The sequence below is a fragment of the Cavia porcellus genome, unplaced genomic scaffold, assembly GCF_034190915.1.
Source record: "Cavia porcellus strain 051 isolate PalLab524CR breed Dunkin Hartley unplaced genomic scaffold, mCavPor4.1 scaffold_2, whole genome shotgun sequence".
Taxonomy (NCBI): Eukaryota; Metazoa; Chordata; class Mammalia; order Rodentia; family Caviidae; genus Cavia; species Cavia porcellus.
The window spans coordinates 33,643,564-33,665,236 of record NW_026947485.1 but is presented as its reverse complement, the minus strand read 5'-3'; the positions used below and the strand labels follow the sequence as shown (position 1 = coordinate 33,665,236).

The 21,673-nt window shown below is 37.3% G+C and overlaps 1 protein-coding gene across 12 annotated transcripts in view; it reads left to right on the top strand.

Annotated features, from left to right (window-relative positions):
* The window catches only part of Pde1c (phosphodiesterase 1C), a 599,125-nt gene that overhangs the window by 457,773 nt on the left and 119,679 nt on the right, over positions 1 to 21,673 (top strand). For all 12 annotated transcript variants that reach the window (XM_063240413.1, XM_063240402.1, XM_063240411.1 and 9 more), the window contains one exon: positions 19,816 to 19,929. In XM_063240413.1, the coding sequence (XP_063096483.1) occupies positions 19,816 to 19,929 (114 nt within the window). The remainder of the gene's footprint in view (positions 1 to 19,815; positions 19,930 to 21,673) is intronic.

The following is a 21,673-nucleotide window of genomic DNA, read 5'->3' as shown; positions in this document are numbered from 1 at the left end:
CAGTCTCCTTTTATTCAGTGAAACTGTCTTTTATTTTTTAATTTAATTTTATTCTTAATTGAAAACTAGTAGTCATACATTTTTGGGGTGCAAAGTGATGTTTCAAAGCATGTGTCCATTGTGGAATGATCAAGTCAGACTAATTACCATATCCATCACTTTGCTGACTTATAATTTTTTTTTTGCAGTGATAACATTTCAAATCTACCCTTAGCAACTTTGAGTTATATAATACATTATTAACCATAGTCACCATGCTGTGTAGTAGGTTACTAAGACTTATCTAACTGGACCTTTACCTTTTGATTCTCCTTTCCTCACCCACTCCCCAGAAGACCTACTTTAAATGGACTAGATCAGACATGGATAGACATGTACTATGATGTTAGGTAGAGACTATTTAAACACTTGAATTCATAGAAGCAGAGAGTAGAGTGATGGTCACCAGAAGCTGAGGAGGGTGAGAGAATTTTCTTCCTTTTAAAGTTGTTCATGGCTAGTATACCATGGCGAAATTGATATAGGGGAAATAAATGTAACACACAATGTTCAATCTCAGATATGCCGTGTTTGTTTTCCCCAGAACCACAGAATGAGTTCTAAGGAACAATGGAGGTTAAAAGTAGGAAATATTTATTGTGGGAGAGATAGCTCCTGAGAGGCAGACAGGAAAGGAAACACAAAATGAGTTGCTGCGGACTGCATGCTACAGAGTTAAGTTTTATAGAGCAAAATCACAAGGTAGGAGCAAAATCATGAGATGGGCACAAAGTGAGACAATACTATAATCAACCATTAAGATTACAAGTTTAGCAGTTCAGGCAGTGTTGATCCAGTGGGGAAGCGGGTCATGTAGCAAGTGTACAGAGAGAGAAGAAGGACACTTTTAGGAAGAGGAACCAGGGAGTTCTGGTCAACCTCCAGGGACACTGATCCGAATCTTAATTTATTGTTTATGTCTCAAGGAGGCAGGTAGACTTAGTGATTTTGTCTTGAGGCCTGGCCTCCAACAGATGTGCCTCCAGCCATAGTTGTAATGTATTCTCATCTTCTGTACTGACTTTCCTGGGCCCAGCCCTATCTGACTACCTATAATATGTCTAGCTCACTAGGTTGTCTATAATAAGATTTACCTTAAAAATGAAGCAAACTATTGTGAAAAAAGAAGAAGGAAATTGTGAATTGTTCTGTGTACCTTTGCGTTTCTGAAATGTTTCTGCCAGTGGAGGTGGAATGGGTGGCCCTTTGGTAACATTGTCAAAGCCCTCTTCCTTTATCTTATGAGGGTAATGACTGCCTTTTGGCATCTCATGGTCATGGGCTAGTCTGAAGAACCTCAATCTCCCTCAAGGTTTTCTCAGAGCTTAAGTTCCAAATATCATTGAATATGGACCTCACTAAATACTATTCGAAGTCGTCAGATGTGGGGACCATTTATCCCTTCTTCCCCACTGTTGTGGAAGCCAAAAAAGAGATCTGAGAGACACTAGTTAAGCCACATAAAAGAGAGGCACTCAGAAAACTAGCTGGGTACAGGACAGCTATGCCACCTCTTATCAGTGTTCCATTCAGTGGGATGATTGCATTTCACTTTTTAAAAATTAAACTTCTAATTTTGAGACAGTTGTGGATTTATATTATTGAATGACATTAAACAGAAATTCCCATAGAGCTTTTACTCAGTTCTTATGATTGAAACATCATACAAAACTATACTGCGGTTTTACAATCAGGATACAAACATTGGTATAACCCACTAGTTTTATTCGAGTTCTAGTTTTATCGTGTGTGTGTGTGTGTGTGTGTGTGTGTGTGTGTGTGCGCGCATACACGTGTATTTAGCTGGGTACAGTCTTCTGTCATGGTAGATTTGTGCATCCACAACTCCAGTCAAGTCACAGAACAATTCCATCATCATTGAACTCCTGGAGCTGCACTTCCTATACACATCCCCGCCCCCCACTCTTCCTTCGCCAGAAGCCCTGACAACCACTAAACTGTCTTCCCCTGCAGAATTCAGTCATTTCAAGAACATTATGTAAATGGAACTCTGTGGTACATAATCTTTTGTGATTGGCTTTTTTTCTTTCAATGTAATTCTTATTTTCTTTGTATTATTTTTATGAACTGTTTGGGAGGTTGTCTCATAATTAGGTGAAAGTTACAGCTCTTGGTTTAATAAGGTTATAAAGTTAACAAGCCACATGAGTGTACAATAAATGCTCTGATCCTATCAACTGGGTGGAGAGACTTAAAGGTTAAAAGGAAAAACAGGTTTGGAAGACCAGATTGCAGCATGGAGATCCAGCAGAGATTGGCTGGCCCTCCTCGGAACCCTCTCCTTCTGCACCTACAGCTTCACTGTACTGTGCAGCTTCTGTGTTGGAAAGGTGTGACCATGTACTGATTCCAGACCATGGGAAGCAGCCGATTCCTCCCCGTTTTCTAAAAAGAAACTCCCACACGTATCTTTTCACATTCTTTTTCTTTCTGGGATGGTCTTGGAAACCTCTGTGGAATTCAGTGGAGCCACAGGCAGGACAAACAATTCTGATTTAATTCCTAGGGTTTCTTAACCCCTAGAGGCATGAATCACCCCAGATGTGAACAGCTGCTGTCATCTGGGCTGGTGGAGGGAAGAGTCTAACAGACACGTTCCTTTCTACCTGCCAGGCAGGGCTGCCTCTGCCCCAGTCTAGGACAGTTCCCACACTCACACACACATTCAGAGCCAACAGCCTCAAGCCACTTCAGAGCATCCTCACAGTTTTGCTGGAGATTTGGGTTTTTCTTTCTCTAATTCTTTTGAAGTTAATCTCAAAGAAAGAAAGTTGTGCTAATTCAGCATCTCTTTGTACCTTATTTGAGCAGTTTTATCCATGAATTAACTTTATTTCTGCTAGAAAAGAAAAATTAAAAGTAGAAGTAACAAAAAAGGTAATTTGGGGCTTATCTTCCTGAAACACATTGTATTTCTTTTTTGTAAAGATATTTTCTTATTTTATTAAAATTTTGTTTTTTTTTAAATGGTAATGACCAAATCTATTCCTCCTCTCCTTCACTGAACTGATACTCAGTGAGCACTTCCTTCGGCTCAGACCTTTCCGTGTACTGTGTGAGCTGTGTTTAACAAGTGAGAAGCTGGGAACAGAAAAGGAAAAGGTCACTGGTGCCTTTTATCTCTTCAGCATTGACAGCAGTTCCTCTGGAGCTCTGTCACAGGGCGGGAGTTTGGAAGTTTGTTGCCTTCGTCCGCTTAGTCTTAACTGAGAAATCTAAAGCACTGCTGAGTTAAGGTCAGCAGCCTTGTGTCCACAGCACACAAAATCAACACCATACATTCTGTTTCTGGGGTGATCTTATTGGGTGAGGTGCCCTCAGGGTCTCTGGGTAATCATACCAGTATGCTGTAATTCAGGCTGAATAAGAAGCGGAGTTCAGGACAGGAAATGAAGGAGCCCAGGGGCAGGGTTCACCTGCTGTGTGGAGAGGTGTCTGTTTGCCAGGTTATAGCCTGAGGCTTCCTGAAACATTTCTTCTCCTTTCTACTCATCTTTCTTTTCTTATTACTACCACTCAAAGATGTTTTTAGTTCTTCTTGTTTCTTTGGCCTGCCGAAACAGATGTTGTAGTGGCATATTTATCACCAGAGAAAAAGTGACGGTGATTCTCCCCCCATGAATAGCTGTAAATGAAAAATGGCTTCCGGAGCTTATGGCTTGAAAGCCTGGTAGGATTTACCTCTTTCCCCCATCCAGTCCCTTGCGGGGTTTGTCATGAATTCTTAATGATACTCTTTGCTTTTGTATTCTATCTTGCTCTTGAAAAACATTGCCCTTTAATATAGGTCCTGATCATAGCATCCTTTACCAGTAAGCCGATTCATTCAGCATCAATCAAACTGGTTTTTGAGAAACAGTTCTTTATAAGACCAAGAATGCCTGGCAGTATTCCATTTGCAAATCACCACTTTTTTTTTATTTTGAGAAATCCAAAGATAATGAGATCAATGTTAAAAAGTCCATAGATTGAAATATTAAACTAGATCCTAATACTTGTACAGTATCATAAAAGTATGAGTCTTTTCTTGGAGGAAGAAGTACTATTTGGCCAGTATTCATGTCTATCAAGCTGGCACACGCATGTGCATGCACAAGTGCTCTTTCACTCATTCTTTGCCCACACCCGTAGACGCATCCTGAAGGAGACTGAGTCCAGGGAGCAGAAACTGAGAGTGTTCATGCAGGGCACACTATGATACAGCTTCCTGAAAACACGGCATGCAAGCATCAGAAGATTCAGCAACCAAGACAGGATACAGAGTGCAAGCACAGATTAGAGAAGGCTAACTCAAAAGCAATTCATATTCAACTCTTTTTCTTTTTTCCCTTCCTTACTTTCCTTCTCTCTCTCCCTCCCTCCTTTCCTCCATCCCTTCCTTCTTTACCTCTCAGTAATGGGATTAAATACAGGGTCTGCACACAAAACTACACCCCAGCTCTTTATTTTGCATTTTTACTTTGAGACAGGATCTTGCTTAGTTCTCCGGCCTGGACTCAAACTTGTGATCCTCCTGCTTCAGCCTCCTAGAATGCTGGGTTTGCAGGTAGGCAAAACCATGTCCAACCTCTTTCTCCTTCTCTTCCCTCCCCTCCCCTCCCCTCCCCTCCCCTCCCCCTCCCCACCCCTATTTTCCTTTCCATTCCCTTCCTTTTCTTTTACCTTTCTCCTTCCCCTCTCTCCTTTTTCACTTGCCCTTCCCTTCCTCTTCTTCCTTTTCCCTTTGATTTCTTTTTCTATTCTTTTTTTCCCCTTTCTTTCGTTTTTAGCAAATTTCCTTGTCTTCTCTATGTTGCACTTAGAAGTACCTATCTTCTTACTAGCTGAATAGTTAGAGGAGGAGAACTAAAATAAGGAAAAGGACTTAGAATTAAATGTTTTGTGATAAATTTGTTATTTGGGGATACAAAGTTTTCAGCTTTGTTCTTTCATGTTAAACCATGTTGGTATAGTTGGCTCTTTGCATATTTAAATTTTAGAATTAGTGAAGCAATTTGCATGGAATGATCTGTGAGAAATCTTTTTGAGAATGAACCTAGGGAAAATCTATATTTTATAAAATGTACAATTTATAAGCATAGACTATCCTTCCATTTATTTAGGCCATTTAAAATTATCTCAGTAATATCTTACTGCTGTATTCCCAACATTCAGGATACTGAAGCAGGAGGATCTCTGTCACTACAAGCAGCCTGGGCTACATAGCAAGACCTTGTATCAAAAAGCCTAAATAAATAAATAATGTAGAATAAACAAAATTAACATCTATTTCTTTATGTAAGAATTTAAATCTTGTGTAAAATTTAATCCTAGGTATGTTTTATTTTGGTGTTTTATAGATAATATCATTTTGTTTATTCCTATTTAGCAAATGGTCTTGCTAAACTTAATTATAATAATTTATTTGCAAATTCTTTTAGATGACCTATCTAGATATGACTTCATCTCCAGTGACAATCTTGCTTTTTCTTTCCAATACTTAGTTCTGTTTTTCTTGTGTAGCTGACAAAGCATCCAGAGACATCTTAAAGTTGTACTAGTAGGCAACCTCACGTTATTACCTATTTCAACAGGGAAACTTTCCATATTTTAGTGTTATGTGTGATGCTTGCTGTGGATCTTTTTATTTGTTTAAGATGCAATATCAAATTTAGGAAATATTATTTTTTATTCTTCACAATGATATTAGGAATTAGTGTTTTCTTAACTTCTTTTCTCACTGTATTATAATGATCATATAATATTCTTTTTTATTTCTGTTACAATAATGCATTACAATTATTCTCTGATTATACATTTTAAACAAGTGTTGCATTTCAAGTTTGTTTTGGTGAGTGCTAATCATTTTTACTTATTGCTGACTTTCTTTTGTTAATAGCTTAAGTTTTTACATCTATATTTATGAGAGAGATTGGCCTGTTAATGTCCTTGTTGGTTTTTGGAATGAAGAATATGGTGGCCACATAAAATGGGCTGTTGGAAAGTGTTCCTTCTTTCACTATTCTCTGGAAGATTTTGTATTGTTTTCGCATTGAATGTTTGGACAAATTAATCAGGAAAGTAATAGAAGTCTGTAATTCTCTTTGTGGGAAAGAGTTGAATTATGGATTTAAATATTTTCTATTTTTCTCATGTCCATCTTTATAAGTTAACTTTTTATAAGATTTTCCACTTTATCTAAATTTTAAAATGTTTGTAGAAAAGTATTCATGATTTTTTAAAAATGTGTAATCTGTATAGTTATATTCTTTTTTATTCTTGATACTGGTTGCTTGTGTTTTTCTGTTTCTCTCTCTCTCTCTCTCTCTCTCTCTCTCTCTCTCTCTCTCTTTCTCTCTCTCTCTCTCTCTCCCTCCCTCACTTTCTTTCTTCCTTTTATTCTAAAATTTGAGAAAAGACTTCTGCAAGTTATTAAGTTATACAGACTGGGCTTGACTTTGTGATCTTTTAGCCTCACCTTCTAGAGGCAATTACATGCGTAATTGTTTCTGTTTTTTCTTGATCAGTCTTGTTTGAGCTATCAGTCTTATTAAGCTTCTCAAAAACTAGTTTTTAGCTTTGTTGTTTCTGTCTGATGTTGGGTTTGGTATTTGTGAGAGACGCACCAAGACCTTCAACAGATATCAAAAATCTATCAATATTTGAGTTCCTTTTATAAAATTATGTATTACTTCATAATTGTCACATAAAGCATTTTCTCCCATATACTTTAAATCAACTTTAAATGACTTATAATACCTAACACAACATAATACGTAAATAGCTGTTGTGCTATTATTTAGGGCCTGATAAAATAAAGTAAACATCTGTATGTTAAGTAGAGATGCTGCTTTTTTTCTCTCAGATATTTTTTGACTTCATATTGGCTGAATCTAAATTTACAGACTCTGCAGATGCACAGGGCCAATGGCCATTCACTGACCACCACATCCTTTCTGCTGTCAGATTGACCTTTTGAAAATGCAAGTCTTATTGAGCTACTTCCCTTTATCCTTATAGAATTCTTTCTAGACTCATATTATCTCTAGGAGAAATTAGACTTCTGTAGCTTGGCATACCTAGTTTCCTGTCTTCTGAAGTTTTATCTTTTAATGTGCCCTGAGTTCCAGAAACACCAGGACCCCTCCAAGCAAAGCTGTTTTCAGACTGCTCTTCTGGCTCCAGGTCCATCCTCTCTCTGTCCCTTCCCTGTGTACCGGCTGAATCCTCTTTGATCTCTGAGACAACCCTGGCACCACCTTTTCTGGGGAGGTTTTGCTCATCAAACTTTCTTGCCTGTTTTGCTTTCTTAGTGCCATTCCATCTCTGCCATCACACTTAGAGACCCTTTATTTCCCGTGGCATAAGTGGCAAGGGACAACAGTGTTGCGGAGGTGGTGGGGTGTGAAAAGAACACAGAGATACCTGTGTGTCACACATATTGCACTGATGTGAAGAACAGAAAAAGGAATCTTTTCTATTCAAACAAGCTGTTGGGACTCATGATTCACTGGGACATATAGAGGAAAAACTATAGAGGATCCAGTTTGCTTTTGCATTCTTTCTAACTAAGCAAAGCCAGTCTGAGACAACAGCCATCATGGGCCACACAGATATTTTAGGAGCTGCTTATCCATCCTCGAAAGAAATTATCTTACACTAAACAAAGAGATGTAAGAAATCCATTTCTGTAGCTTTTCTTATTCCTGTGCATTTTTGCATTTGCTCTTCTGATGATTTCATTCTAGCAGGGGCTAAAACTCAACAAATGATCTGCTGTCAGAGAATTACACTGGAGCTTTTCTGGGTCTCACTTAGGTAAGGGATAATGCCTAATGCTGTGGGACAGTTTTCTTTTTTTTTTTATTTAAGAGGAAAAAGAGAAAAACACAAAACAAAACAGAGCGGTGTAAGGGTACACGTAATACAGAACTACAAAAAAAAAAAAAAACATAACAGTAAGAAATCACCTGTTAGTAGATTACATATTATCATCTTGAAAATAGTTGCTCAAATCACAGTATCAAAGAATACAAGGTGGACATTCAAACAGGGAGACTGCAAACAGCTGTGTTCAATGATCCAAAAACATTGATATAGTCAGCTATTCAACACCCCTAAACACACTTGCTGTTATATCCATTAGAGCTCTTTTACTTTTTTTCTTTTCTTTTTTTTCCCTCTCTTTTTTACAACAAAATTTACACATTTTGGATTTTATTACTCCTTAGTGCTTATTACTTTTTTTGGGGGGAAGAGAATACAGTCAAATATGGCAAAACAAAGCTGTCAGTCAAAACCAAGGATAGACATAGCACATGGTGTAGAACAGAGTACAAGGTTATCAACAATGGTTATCAACGTTGTCTCTTGTTTCCTTAAAAAGAATTTATAATGTCTATCTCATTAGATATTATAAAGTTGGACAAAACAGTAGAGAACAAGATCAATAAAACTTAGGCATTGTAAACATTACAGGACTTCCAAAGAAGACAATAGTCAAACCAGAATGGGTATCTTAGTGAATCTTATTGCCTTCAAAGTAGTTGCCTATGTCTTCAAACTTGATACTATCATATAGAGTGGAACAGAGTCTAATCAGTCAAAACAAGATCGTGGGAGTATTACAGGACTTCAAAATAAGTTAATAGGAAATCCAAAAGTTACTATTTATATATCCTAATTTTTAAAATTTTTTCTTTAATTAAGACAAACATAAGAAATGACTAAATAATATTTTTTAAAAGAATAAGGGGGAGATTGAGATAAAACAGGACATAACAATATAACAATAGAGGTCAAAGCATGACTGTTTCAGCAACCTAGTACTTCACCACCATATAACCCGACTTAATAGTAGTTACCATAGTGTCTGTCTTTTTCCTTGAAATATTTGGATAAAACTTCATATACTCTAGCTTCAAATATTTCCATATCAAGAAGCCCAGAATAAAGCCTTTCTAATTAATGAGTGAAAACTTTATAAGGCTTCAAGGCCACCTAATGGGGAATCATGATTACCACATATTTTTATATATTTGAATCATTACTTACATTAGGGAAACTATTCGGTATTCACACATGCGAGATTGATTTATTTCACTTATGAGTATGGTCTCAAGCTGCGCCCATTTATTGATAAATATCTCAATGTGATCCTTCTTTATAGCTGAATAATACTCCATTGTATAGAAATACCACAACTTTTTTATCCATTCCTCAGTTGATGGACACTTGGGTTGTTTCCAAGATCTGGCGATTACAAATTGTGCTGCTATAAACATAGGTGCACATATATCACTGTGGTATGATGCTTTCAGTTCTTCTGGGAATATGCCTAGAAGTGGAATAGCTGGAATAAATGGGATTTCCAGTCCCAACTTTTTGAGAAATCTCCAGACAGATCTCCACAAAGGCTGTACCAGTCTACACTCCCACCAGCAGTGCAGGAGAGTTCCTTTTTCCCCACAGCCTCTCCAGCATTTGTTGTTGGTTTTCTTGATCCTGGCCATTCTTTCAGGAGTGAGATGGTATCTCAGTGTGGTTTTAATTTGCATTTCTCTAATGACCAATGATGATGAGCATTTTTTCATGTATTTATTTGCCATTTGCATTTCTTCATCTGAGAATTGCGTATTCATCTCAGATGCCCATTTTTGGATTGGATCTTTGAATTTTGGAGGTCTGAGTTTCTTTAATTCTTTATATGTTTTAGACAAGAGGCCCTTGTCTGAGAGAGAGTTCACTAAAATCTTTTCCCAGTTTGTGGGTTTTCTTTTCACTATGCTGGAGGTTTCTTTTGACATGCAGAAACTTTTTAATAAGAAATGGTCCCAGTTATTGATTCTGGGAAGTATTTCCCGTGCGGTTTGAGTCCTGTTCATGAATTCTTTACCTACTCCTATGTCTCCAAGGTTTCTACCTAATTTGTCTTCCAATAGATTTAGTGTTTCTGTTTTAATATTCAGATCTTTGACCCATTTAGATTTTAATTTAGTACATGGTGATAGACATGGGTCTAGCTTTAGTTTTCGGCAAATGGAGAGCCAGTTTTTCCAGCACCATTTATTAAAGAGACTGTCGTTCTTCCAGTGAACCTGCTTGGCTCCTTTATCAAAGATAAGGTGGTTGAGTGTGTTTGTAGTTGTGGTTGTATCTTCTAATCTATTCCACTGATCTTCGGCTCTGTTTTGATTCCAATACCATGTTGATTTTACTACTGTTGCTTTGTAGTATAACTTCAAGTCAGGGATTGTGATGCCTCCTGCTTTGTCTTTGCTACTTAGAATTGCCTTTGCGATTCTAGGTCTCTTCTGGTTCCAGATGAAATTTAGGAGTGATTTCTCTAGATCTATAAGGTATGTTGATGGTATTTCTATTGGGATTGCATTGAATCTGTATAACAGTTTTGGGAGAATGGCTATTTTCACAATGTTTGTTCTTCCTATCCATGAGCAAGGGATGCCTTTCCATTTTCTGAGATCATCTTCAATTTCCTTTTTCAGTGTATTATAATTTTCATTGTATAAGTCTTTCACTTCTTTCGTAAGAGTAATTCCTAAATATTTCATTTTTTTGCTTGCTAATGTGAATAGTCCAGTTTCTCTTATTTCCCTCTCTGTAATTTTGTTGTTCGTGTATAGGAATGCTGTTGATTTCTGAGTATTGATTTTGTATCCAGCCACAGTACTGAATTTATTTATTGTATCTAAGAGTCTTTCAATGGAGTTTAGAGGGTCTTCTATGTAGAGTATCATGTCATCTGCAAACAATGATAATTTAACTTCTTCTTTTCCTATCTTTACCCCTTTTATTTCTCTTTCTTGCCTAATTGCTCTGGCTAGTACTTCCAGTACTATATTAAATAGGAGTGGTGATAAAGGACATCCTTGTCTTGTGCCCGATTTTAAAGTAAAGGCTTTCAATTTTTGGCCATTTAGTATGATGCTGGCTGTTGGTTTGTCATAAATGGCCTTTATTATATTGAGGTAAAGACCATTTATTCCAATTTTCTGTAAAGTTCTTATCATGAATAAGTGTTGGACCTTATCGAAGGTTTTTTCTGCATCTATAGAAATGATCATGTGATTCTTATTTTTGGCTTTATTGATATGGTGGATTACATTTATTGATTTGCGTATGTTGAACCATCCTTGCATTCCTGGGATGAAACCCACTTGGTCATAGTGTATAATCTTCTTGATGATTTGCTGGATCCTATTTGCCAATATTTTATTGAGGATTTTTGCATCTGTGTTCATTAGGGAGATCGGTCTATAGTTCTCTTTTATAGTTGGGTCTTTCTCAGGTTTTGGTACTAGAGTAATATTTGCTTCCAGGAATGACTTAGGAAGGATTGCTTCCCTTTCAATTTCATTGAATAGTTTGAGGAGTGTCGGCATTAGGTCTTCTTTATATTTCTTGTAGAATTCTGCAGTGAATCCATCTGGGCCTGGGCTCTTCTTGGTGGGTAAGGACTTAATTACATTTTCAATTTCATTAGCAGAGATTGGGTTATTCAACAGTTTTACATTCTCTTGATCTAGCTTTGGTCCTTCATATGCTTCTAAGAATCTGTCTATTTCTTCTGTGTTATCAAACTTTTGAGAGTAGAGGTTTTTGAAATAGGTGTTGATGATCCTCTGTATTTCTATTGGGTCTGTAGTGATTTCTCCTTTTTCATTTCTTATTGCATGAATTTGAGCTTTTTCTTCCCTTTTTTTTAATAAGGTTGTCTAGGGGCTTATCGATTTTATTTATTCTTTCAAAGAACCAACTCTTTGATTCGTTGATTCTTTGGATTGTTTTCTTAGTCTCTATTGCATTGATTTCTGCTCTGATTTTTATAATTTCCTCTCTTCTTTTGGCTTTGGGCTTGACTTGCTCTTCTTTTTCTAGCTGTTTGAGGTGTAGCATCAAGTTACTTATTTGTATTTATTCTGTTTTCCTGATGTGGGAACTCAGTGCAATAAATTTTCCTCTCAGAACGGCTTTCATTGCATCCCACAGATTCCGGTAAGTTGTATCTGCATTTTCATTTTCTTTTAGGTATTGTTTAATTTCTTCTTTAATTTCTTCTGTGACCCACTGATTACTCAAGAGTGTGTTATTCAGTTTCCATGTGTTTGCGGGATTTTTGCAGTATCTTTTATCATTAATTTCTAATTTCAGAGCGCTATGATCCGATAATATACAAGGGATGATTACAACTCTTTTGCATTTGCTTAAATATGTTCTGTGAGCTAATATGTGGTCTATTTTAGAAAATGATCCATGTACTGCTGAGAAGAATGTGTATTCTGATGTTGTTGGGTGGAACATTCTGTATATGTCTATCAAACCCATTTGTTCACAGGTGTGATTCAGTTCTGTTATTTATCTGCTCATTTTCTGTCTGGTTGATCTGTCCCTTGGTGTCAGTGGTGCATTAAGGTCTCCTGTTACAATTGTGTTACTGATAATTTGAGTTTTCGTTTCTGTTAATAATTGTTTTATATAACTGGGTGCTCTGGAGTTTGGTGCGTATATATTTAAGATAGTTATCTCTTCCTCTTGGAGTTTTCCCCTTACGAGTATGTAGTGACCTTCTTTGTCCTTTATGGTCATTGTTGGTTTAAAGTTCACGTTGTCTGCAAACAGAATGGCTACTCCTGCCTTTTTTTGGATTCCTGCTGCATGAAGAATTGTTTTCCATCCTTTGACTTTCAGTCTGTGAGTATCCTTCTGGGTTAGATGGGTTTCCTGTAAACAGCATATGGTTGGATTTTGTTTCTTGATCCATTCTGCTAGTCTGTTTCTTTTGATTGGTGCATTGAGACCATTTACATTAATGGTTATTACTGTTAAATGCTGGTTAATTGTAGGAATGTTATCTCTCTGCTGTTGCATCTTTATCTTTCGGTTCTGTTTAATTATTTGCTTTGCTTAGTGGTTTTTTCCTTTGTGTATCTAAACTGTCTTTCAATATTTTTTGCAGGGTTGGTTTGGTGTTCATGAAGTTCTTCAGCTGTTCTTTGTCATGGAAGTATCGTATTGCACGATCTATTTTGAATGATAGTTTTGCAGGATATATCAGTCTTGTTTGGAAATCATTTTGCTTTAGGATCTGGAATACTTCACTCCATGCTCTTCTTGACTTTATCGTTTGTGCTGAGAAGTCTGCTGTGATTCTGATAGGTTTTCCTTTATAAGTGATCTGTCTTTTCTCTCTGACAGCTTTTAATAATCTATTCTTGTGTTGGATTTCTGGGATGGTGATTATTATATGTCTGGGTGTAGTTTTATTTTGGTTATGACTGTTTGGAGTTCTATATGCTTCACTGATCCTGATGTCAGTTTCTGATCTCATGCTTGGGAAATTTTCAGCTATTACTTCTCTAAATATGCTCCTGACATCCTTCATGTTGTCTCCCTCTCTTTCATTAATCCCTATCATTCTTATGTTATTCTTCTTTGCATCGTCTTGCAGTTGTTGAATTGTTGTTTCCTGATTCCTTGTTATTTTCAAAAGATCTTTCCTTTCCTGTTCACTAGCTGCAATCCTGTCTTCAAGGTCTGAAATTCTATCTTCACTTTCATTAAGGTGGTTTTTACAACTTTCAGTGGAGTTTTTATTTCCTGTATATCTCTGTGCATCTGCATTATGTATTCTGTTTGTTTCTTATATTGCTCGTCTAGGGATTCTATCTTTTTGTTTAGTTCCTCCAATTTTTTAATCTGTGTTTTCTTTAGTTATATTTAGAATCTCTTTCATTTCTTTTATCATTTCTTCTTTTATCTGGGAGATTATTTCGAGTTTGAATTTCTTTAAAGCTTCCTGGAGTTGCTTGTCAATTTCAGTAGCTATTGTGTCCGATATATGAGGTGGATGGGAAATATTTTCTTCTATATACATCGCTCCTAGGGTTTCTTGAGATGGGCTGGAGGTTTGAGGTTGTAATTTGGTCTTTCGTTTTGTCATTTTCCTATATTTCTGTGTTTCAAGTGTTATTTGAAAGCTTCCTCAGGATCTGTTGAAAATCCCCTTCTATGTTTGGAGCTACTGAGACTCTGGCACCACGCTACCCCAAGCCATTGGGCCTACAGAACCAGTGGCCCTCCTCTGCCTGCTCAGAACTCCGCAGTTCCAGACAAGCTGGGCCTCAGGGACACTGTGTGCCCACCTCCCCCTTGGAAGCTCCACAGTTCTTCAATCGCAGCCGGGTTAGGGTATTCACCACAGGCCGTGGTGCCTCAGGAACCTGTGGACCCTCCCTGCTTGCAGAGATATCCACAGTCCTCCAGACACACGGAGAGACTGATGCAGGCACCCCAGATCCGCCCAGCTCCTCCTCTGTACACTGATGGCTAGGCGTGGCTGCAAAACAGGCTGAGCTCGGCTGATAGTGTGGGCCGGCCCACCCGTCGGGAACTCAGCAGTTCTCCAAGTGTAACCGGAAAGGGGAGGCTGATGTGGAAGCCTCAAACCCACCTCTCCCCTTCACTGCACCTGGAAGCCTGGGGGGACTCCAGCAGTCTGGGCGGAGATATCCAGAGTCCTCCAGACATGCAGAGAGGCCGGTGAGGGCACCCCAGATCTGCCCAGCTCCTCCTTCTAAGTTTTGACATTGACCAATAAGTTGCTTCCTGATGAAATCCACCATTTACTCATGGGAATTATTTTTGTGAGGGAAAAAAAGATTTTCTTCTCTCTTCTGCTCCAACTGCCTTTTGAATTCCAAGGTACAGACTCAGGCCTCTCACCGTTTGTTTGCCTCCGTGAGCTCCTTCATTCATCCCGTACTAACATGGGTGCAGAGGAAGCCCACTTCCAGCACTTCTTCTGGGCTCGAGGGCACAGTTTACTAAAGTGATGAAAAATTTCATCCTGTACTTTGCAGCAAAGAAGCCCCAAAGAGAAAGGGGAAGAAATGGGGGACTCCTGTGAAGACATGGGGGCTCATTCACAATGACATGATACACTGGCTAACAAGGGCATCTCGCCAAAGTTTGAAGGCATAAGCTCTTCTTAAAATAGTGTTACAGTTTTATGCTGGAAATATTATCTTGTAGCTACTTTGATGGAAATGGAGAGGGTGCTGGAAACTGAAGATTCATGCAAAAGAGTATCTTTATTTTAATTATTTTTATTGTTCTATATTGTCTTCTTCCTCCTTCCCATTCTCTTCTCTCTCCTTTTTCCCCCACTCTTCTTTGTGATTTTATTGTAAAAGCTTGTGAAATGAACTCCATTAGGTACCCATACCAAAAATTCATTTGAGTAGTCTTCAAAAACTACATATCCGTCATTTTCAAAATGTAAGCTACCACTTACAATGGAGCCTGGCCCTTGGCCTTGTAGGTGGAAAGAATTCCCATGTAAAAACATTCAGACACATGTCACTAGGAAAGCAGGAAGGCAGTGAGCCTTCATGTTGCAACTTGTCTTCTCTAAGCTAATAAAAAAGAATTACTTTATGATAGGGGTACGAAAGATACTGACTACCTTTTAAGCAATCCATCTTTGTTTCAAGATGGATTTAAATGTAGGGAAAACCTGTACTATGATGGAAAGTAGTATATTCACAGTGACTTGAGGAACTTTTGACATTGGTGGATAATAAATTGTTTGTTGTTAAAAAAAATCTAATTGGAAACTCTTCTGTCTAAGAACTAGCAGCTTCACCAAGAGGTTGTGGGAGGTGAGGGAGGTAGAGCAGGATGCAATAGGTCGGAAAGATAAAGACCTAGAGGAGAACGTGGGCATCTATGTAGTATGCTAAAATTCAGTGATTGTGAAGAGAAGGGCCACCAGGAACTTCTAGAGTGGCAGCTGTGTAAAACAGATAGTTGACAGCTGTATTTTATATCTGGCATGGGTGTTGGATCAAACAGAAGCTGAGTGTTTAGAAAGTTTGTTACCACATCTTTTAAAAATTTTTTATTGTTTTCCTGTTATCAGGTTTTATTTCTTTTAAATTGCTTCTCCTCTCTCAAAATGTTCACTATTTATCACATTGATTCTAGGATCCACAAATCTATGCTTTTGCAAGTTTTATGGAACCAATAGCAGATAGTCCCTAAAATTTCTTTCTGTTTCCATTGTTGAATTTCTGTTTCAAAAGCAGGTCCTTTCTCTACATTTTGAATGCTGTGTTCTCTGTCTTCATTGTTGAATATTTTCATAGATTTTTTTTTTTTGTTTAATCATTCTTGAATCAAGAGAGGTAATTGTCAGTTGGGTGATTTTCCCCAAACAGAGGATGAATTATACCCGAGTCCGGCTTCTGTCTGCCAGGATGTTGGTGGAATATTCTGCTTATCTCAGAAGCTGGAAAGCAAGGTTGATACAAAATTTTGGGAAGCAAAAGGTACTTTATTTCTGTATCATTTGAAAGTATTTGTGTCAGTTCAAGCCCTTTGGTGAGTTTTTTTTTTGTTTGTTTGTTTATAGTTTTACTTTGAGTCAGACCATCTTGATAAATAAAACTGCCCAATGATGCCACTGGTGATCTGCATCAAAGAGGAGTCACTTATATTGCTGACGATGGCACAAAAGTTGAGGTTTTTTAATGTAGCTGATTTTCAGAGCTGCTAATCTGAGTTACTGAGTGGGTTTCCAAATGATGCTTTCTCTGAGACTTCTACTGTGTCTCTGGCCTGGGGCCCAAGTTAATAACAAGATAACATGAGTCTCTTAGAACTTGATTCCCTCCATAATATGTCTTTGTCATTTTCTTCATCACTGGGGCAAAATTAAAGAGGATTATTTTAGTTCAGGAACAGCTGGCTGCAGAGCAGAATGGCATGGGAGAGAGGCTCACTTTCTGGTGTCCAAGAAGTAGAGAGCAAAAAAAGTTGCTGAGGAGGGAGACAAATCCTTTCCATCCATCCTTTCTATAGCCCACCTCTTCTGACCAAACCCCACATCCTGACAGCAAGCAGCTCTAAACCCTCATAATCTAATCATCTTCCCAAAGACCAGCCTATGAGGGCATGAAGCTTTGAGGGGATATCTAGATACAGACCACAGCACTGTGATATCCTGGGAGTGGGAATTATTTAAAATGATTGATATAATCCATAATCTCTATAATGTTCTTAATAATCTTAATTGTTCCTTGATTTTTGATTTCACTTCATAAGAATAGGATCATATCTTAGGAAAAGAAGTGTCAGCTCATTTTCATATTTAGTTGTCTTTGTACTATTAGCATGGAAGGAGTTATTATATCATTAAGAGATAATGATGTTAACATGACTTTATTGAGGTGAAAGGGTACACTCCATTAAGTGAAATACTAGGTTACAAATAGCATGTATATCATTGCTATTTTAAAAATTTTTTTAATTTTCAAAATTATAATAGCAATATATTTTATTGGCCACTTTTTTCAGGAAGTTTTTGAAACTACTTGCTGATTTTACGAAGATTGTTTTCCCTAACTCTAGGCCATGAATCCATAGTCCATTGAACTGGAAGGCCCTGAGGGTACTGCCTTGGAAGATTATTGTTAGAGTATGCATTAAAGTTTGTTTTTGTTTTGTAGATAGCACTTGAACGATAATATTTTGAATTTATTCACATTTGAAAATATCTTCATTGGTATTACACATACATGGCAACTCTGTTAGATATAGGCGTAAATAGCTTCAGTTATGCCATAGTGTTCTTAAAAGGCGGTACTGTTGTTAAATTGCTTTCTGGTGTTTGACATGGTAGGTGTCTGTAGCCAGCTTGCATTTTTGTTACTTTGAAACCAACATGTTTTATTTTCTCAAAGCTTTTCAAGTTTCTTAAAAATTATATTTTGGAATAAAACTTACAATAGCATATGTCAGATGTTTTCATTTACTTTTTTCTGGTTTTATTTGGTCCTTTTCACCTGTTTATCTGGGTCTGATTTTAGTATAGGAAAACTTATTTTAATTAAAGCCTCTTTTGTTTGTTTATTTCCTGTGGAAGCCCTGTTACAGGTAGATAAGGACCTTTTATTATTTCTATTAGTCATAGTTCCTAGTTCCTTTTTTTTTTTTTTTTTTTTTTTTTTTTTATTTTGCTGTTTGCTCTTAGGTTTGGAGAATGGAGATAGTTTATTTCAGAGATCCATGTTAAATTCCTGGTAGAATCTTTCAGCTCCAACAGAAGGAGGACATTTTTGAAAAGTTTGAATTGTTCTCCTCTTTCTTTCCCAGTCCAGACAGGACTGTTGGTTACCAGCCTAGGGGTACCCAGGTCTCTTGAGGTGAAAATCTCAATGGAGGCAGATTTGGACAGGAATGTGTTTGCTGAAAAGCTTCCAATCCTTATTTGGAATAGCAGTCAGGGCTTGTTCCTGCCGTTTGCCCATTCTTTAGCAGATGCATGTGGGTGACTGTCAGGCCCTTCTGAACTAACTCTGGGTACTAGAGAAACTTCTAAAATCCAGAATACTTGTTAATGCTGCTAAAAGGGTCCAGAAGGCTGACCCTTATCTCCAAGCCTGCAGAGGCCTCTGCTGATTTTCCTTCTGCATATTGGGGATCCACGAGTCAGCTTAGAGATTCCTTTTAATGTAATCTCATCTGTATTTTATATCATGGAAATTGCTTTTGTGTAATTGATCCTATTGCCTACTTTCTAAGGTGGATCCAGAATTTTTCTACTTGTGGTCATTTTCATGAACATGGGAGGAAGAGTAGTTTTTTTCTGCCCTGTGAGTCAAATTTGAAGCTATTTTGGAAGATGAGAACAAAGTATATAAACCAAGGGGAAAATGATTTCACTTGATACTAGTTGTCTGAAATGTCCAGCTAGAATTATTTTTATTTGGTTACCTTTGATGATCAAGGTCATGGAATAACAATGATAATAAGTAAAACAATTGCCTCTTGAAAAAAAAAACATGAATGAATGTATTTTATATTGATTTTGTTTGATCTTTATGTCAAGTGGGAAATTTTGTAGTCACTTTTCCATTTTGTAGATGGCAGTCACTAAAGTTAAATAACTAGCATGGCATAGCGATTACGTTGTAAAGTGGGATTCAAGCCCCTATTTGTTTTCAGAGACTCCACCCATCTTTGCTGGCTGTCAGACAGCCTGAAGAGTTTTCCAGTCTCCATATCTCTGTGGTATTTACGCTCTTGGCAGTTACTGCACTTTGAGTATCTGCAGGCGTTTTATTACCCTCATATATGCTAAGTCCTCTCTGCACATAATGTTCATATAAATAAAAATATATACTTTATTTTTCTGGGATTGTCTAGAATACCTCTGCTTAATATCCATACTCATTTTTGAAAAATATAGTATGTTTCTACTTTCACAGAGATTCTTCCTACGTAGTAAAATGGTTTATATTCATCTATTTATTTGGCAATCTTCTCTGGCATTGGGGGTAGTTTAAAGCTCCTCGTCCGGCTTGAAACATTACTAGACCACGGTCTGCTCTTCTCTAAGGCTGAACAAAGGTTTTTGGTGAAAGTGCTGCTGGCCATACTTTATTGTATCTTGTTAAAACCAAAAAGATAAAATTCCAAGAAAGAGCAAAAGTGGAAAAAAATTTTGGGAATCATCAGGCCTGATAACTGAGAAAATTTTGGTCTTTTCTAATAATAGGAAAATGTGTGTGTGTGTGTGTGTGTGTGTGTGTGTGTGTGTGTCTATAATTATTACTTTGGCCCATGATTGTTTTCCTTTCATATGCATTGGAACAAATAAGAATATCTAATGAGCTTAAAGTATGTGTCCCATAATTGTTGAATTATTCTTTACTTCCTCGAGTCTAATGAAGCCATACTCTCTCTTCCCCCTAGGTTGCGGTCTTTGGTCAAACAGTTAGAGAGAGGGGAAGCTTCAGTGGTAGATCTTAAGAAGAATCTGGAATATGCAGCCACCGTGCTTGAATCTGTATATATTGATGAAACAAGGTGAGCTAAAAAATCATAAGAGATATAAAGTGATGCTAAATTTTGTTTTGAATAGAATATTTTTATATTTGTAGTATATAGTGTTTACATTCATTGTGTAAGATTGGTTCATGTTCATAACACATTTTAATTCCTTTCTTCAACTACTTCTTCTCCATCCTCAGCCCTTTTCTCATCTTTTGGTCTCCTTCCTATTTGAGAAAGATCTATCTCTCTACTTCTATTATTTATGTTTTACTTTGATCTTTATTTATAATTTGGGATTCTCACATAAGTGAAACCATGAGATATTTAAAATAGCTTTTGTAATTGCCCCCCGAGATAGTTAAGAATTACAGATCAAGGTAACAACTTGAAATACTGATTTTCATAAATTAATGGGATTCCCTGTATATATATCCTTATCTATAGAAAAGATAATGAGATATCTCACATGACCATTGGGCCAAATGTTGAAATGTTGAACATAAAAACTTTTTTTCTAATTCAGAAAGGCTTTTGTCATTATTTTGATGTTTTATTTTCTTTGTCAAATTCCAACATGAAAGTGTTTCACTGTAATCTAAGGATGATATGGTTTACTTTTTTAGTGATGTGATTTGTTTCTGATATAAGGAAATATGATGTTATACTTTGTATAAGTCAGTTTCTTGCTACTTATAGACTTGACTCCCACAATTTAAAGAAAAAAGGGTTTGTTTTGGCTCCCTGTTTCAGTGAGTTCAGTCAGTGGTTGATCAGTTGCAATGCAGAAAAAGCATGATAGAAAGGCCACACGAGGAAAGTTGCTCACATCATCATAGCTTGGAAACAGCTAGAGACAGAAAGAGCTGGGGAAGGAGATATCTTCCAGGTTATGCCCCAGTGATATGTCTCTTGTGAACAAATCCCAGCTTTGAACATGAACTTTAGGGGCACATGTTAGATCTAAACCATAACAAAAGATGCATATTTGTCTCACTACATAAAATATGTTTACCCCATCTCTTAAGAGTTGCCAAACTCTTGATAGTTCTAGCATTGCAAAAAACCTCCAGGTGTAGCCTCTCTATGATTCAAGGAAGACTCTTAGTCTTTTGTGAAAAATCCAAAAAAAAAAATTAAATAAATAAATACTTCTAACATACACAAGGTAAATACTTCATTTGCAAAAGGGAGGAATATGGGAAGAGACAGAAATCAGACCAAAGGAAGACTGAAAACCAGCAGGGCAAAATTAAATCCTGTAGCTTCATATCCAACACCTAGGACATAGTATGTGAGATGTGAGTTCCTAAGGGCTTAGCAAGCCCTGCCTGCAGCCCACATGCATTCTGTCTTGAGCTGGCTCTACTTAGTGCTGGTAGCTTTGCTAGGCAGATGATTCATATTCCTAACATCTTCAGTTTCCTGAGGGCTCCAGCGTACCTTTGGTTCACTCTTACACCTTCCTGCCTCACCCTGCTCAGGTGCACCTACCAGGGACTATGATCCTATCACATACTTTTGCATTCAAGCCATTGCTTCCCAGGTCATCTTTCAAAACCTTGGTGGAAGCCTCTGTAACCCATAATTCTTGTATTTTATATGCAAGAAAAACTAGAACTAACCGTGAATGATGTCAGAGTCTCCTGGCTTGAGCAGTGGCCTGACCCCTTAGCTTCAGCAACCTGAGTTCTTAGATGGTTGATCTTAGGAGTACATTTTCCTAGGTAACCCTAAATGAACTGGACTCCCAAAATGTGTCTTATGAAAACTATATCTT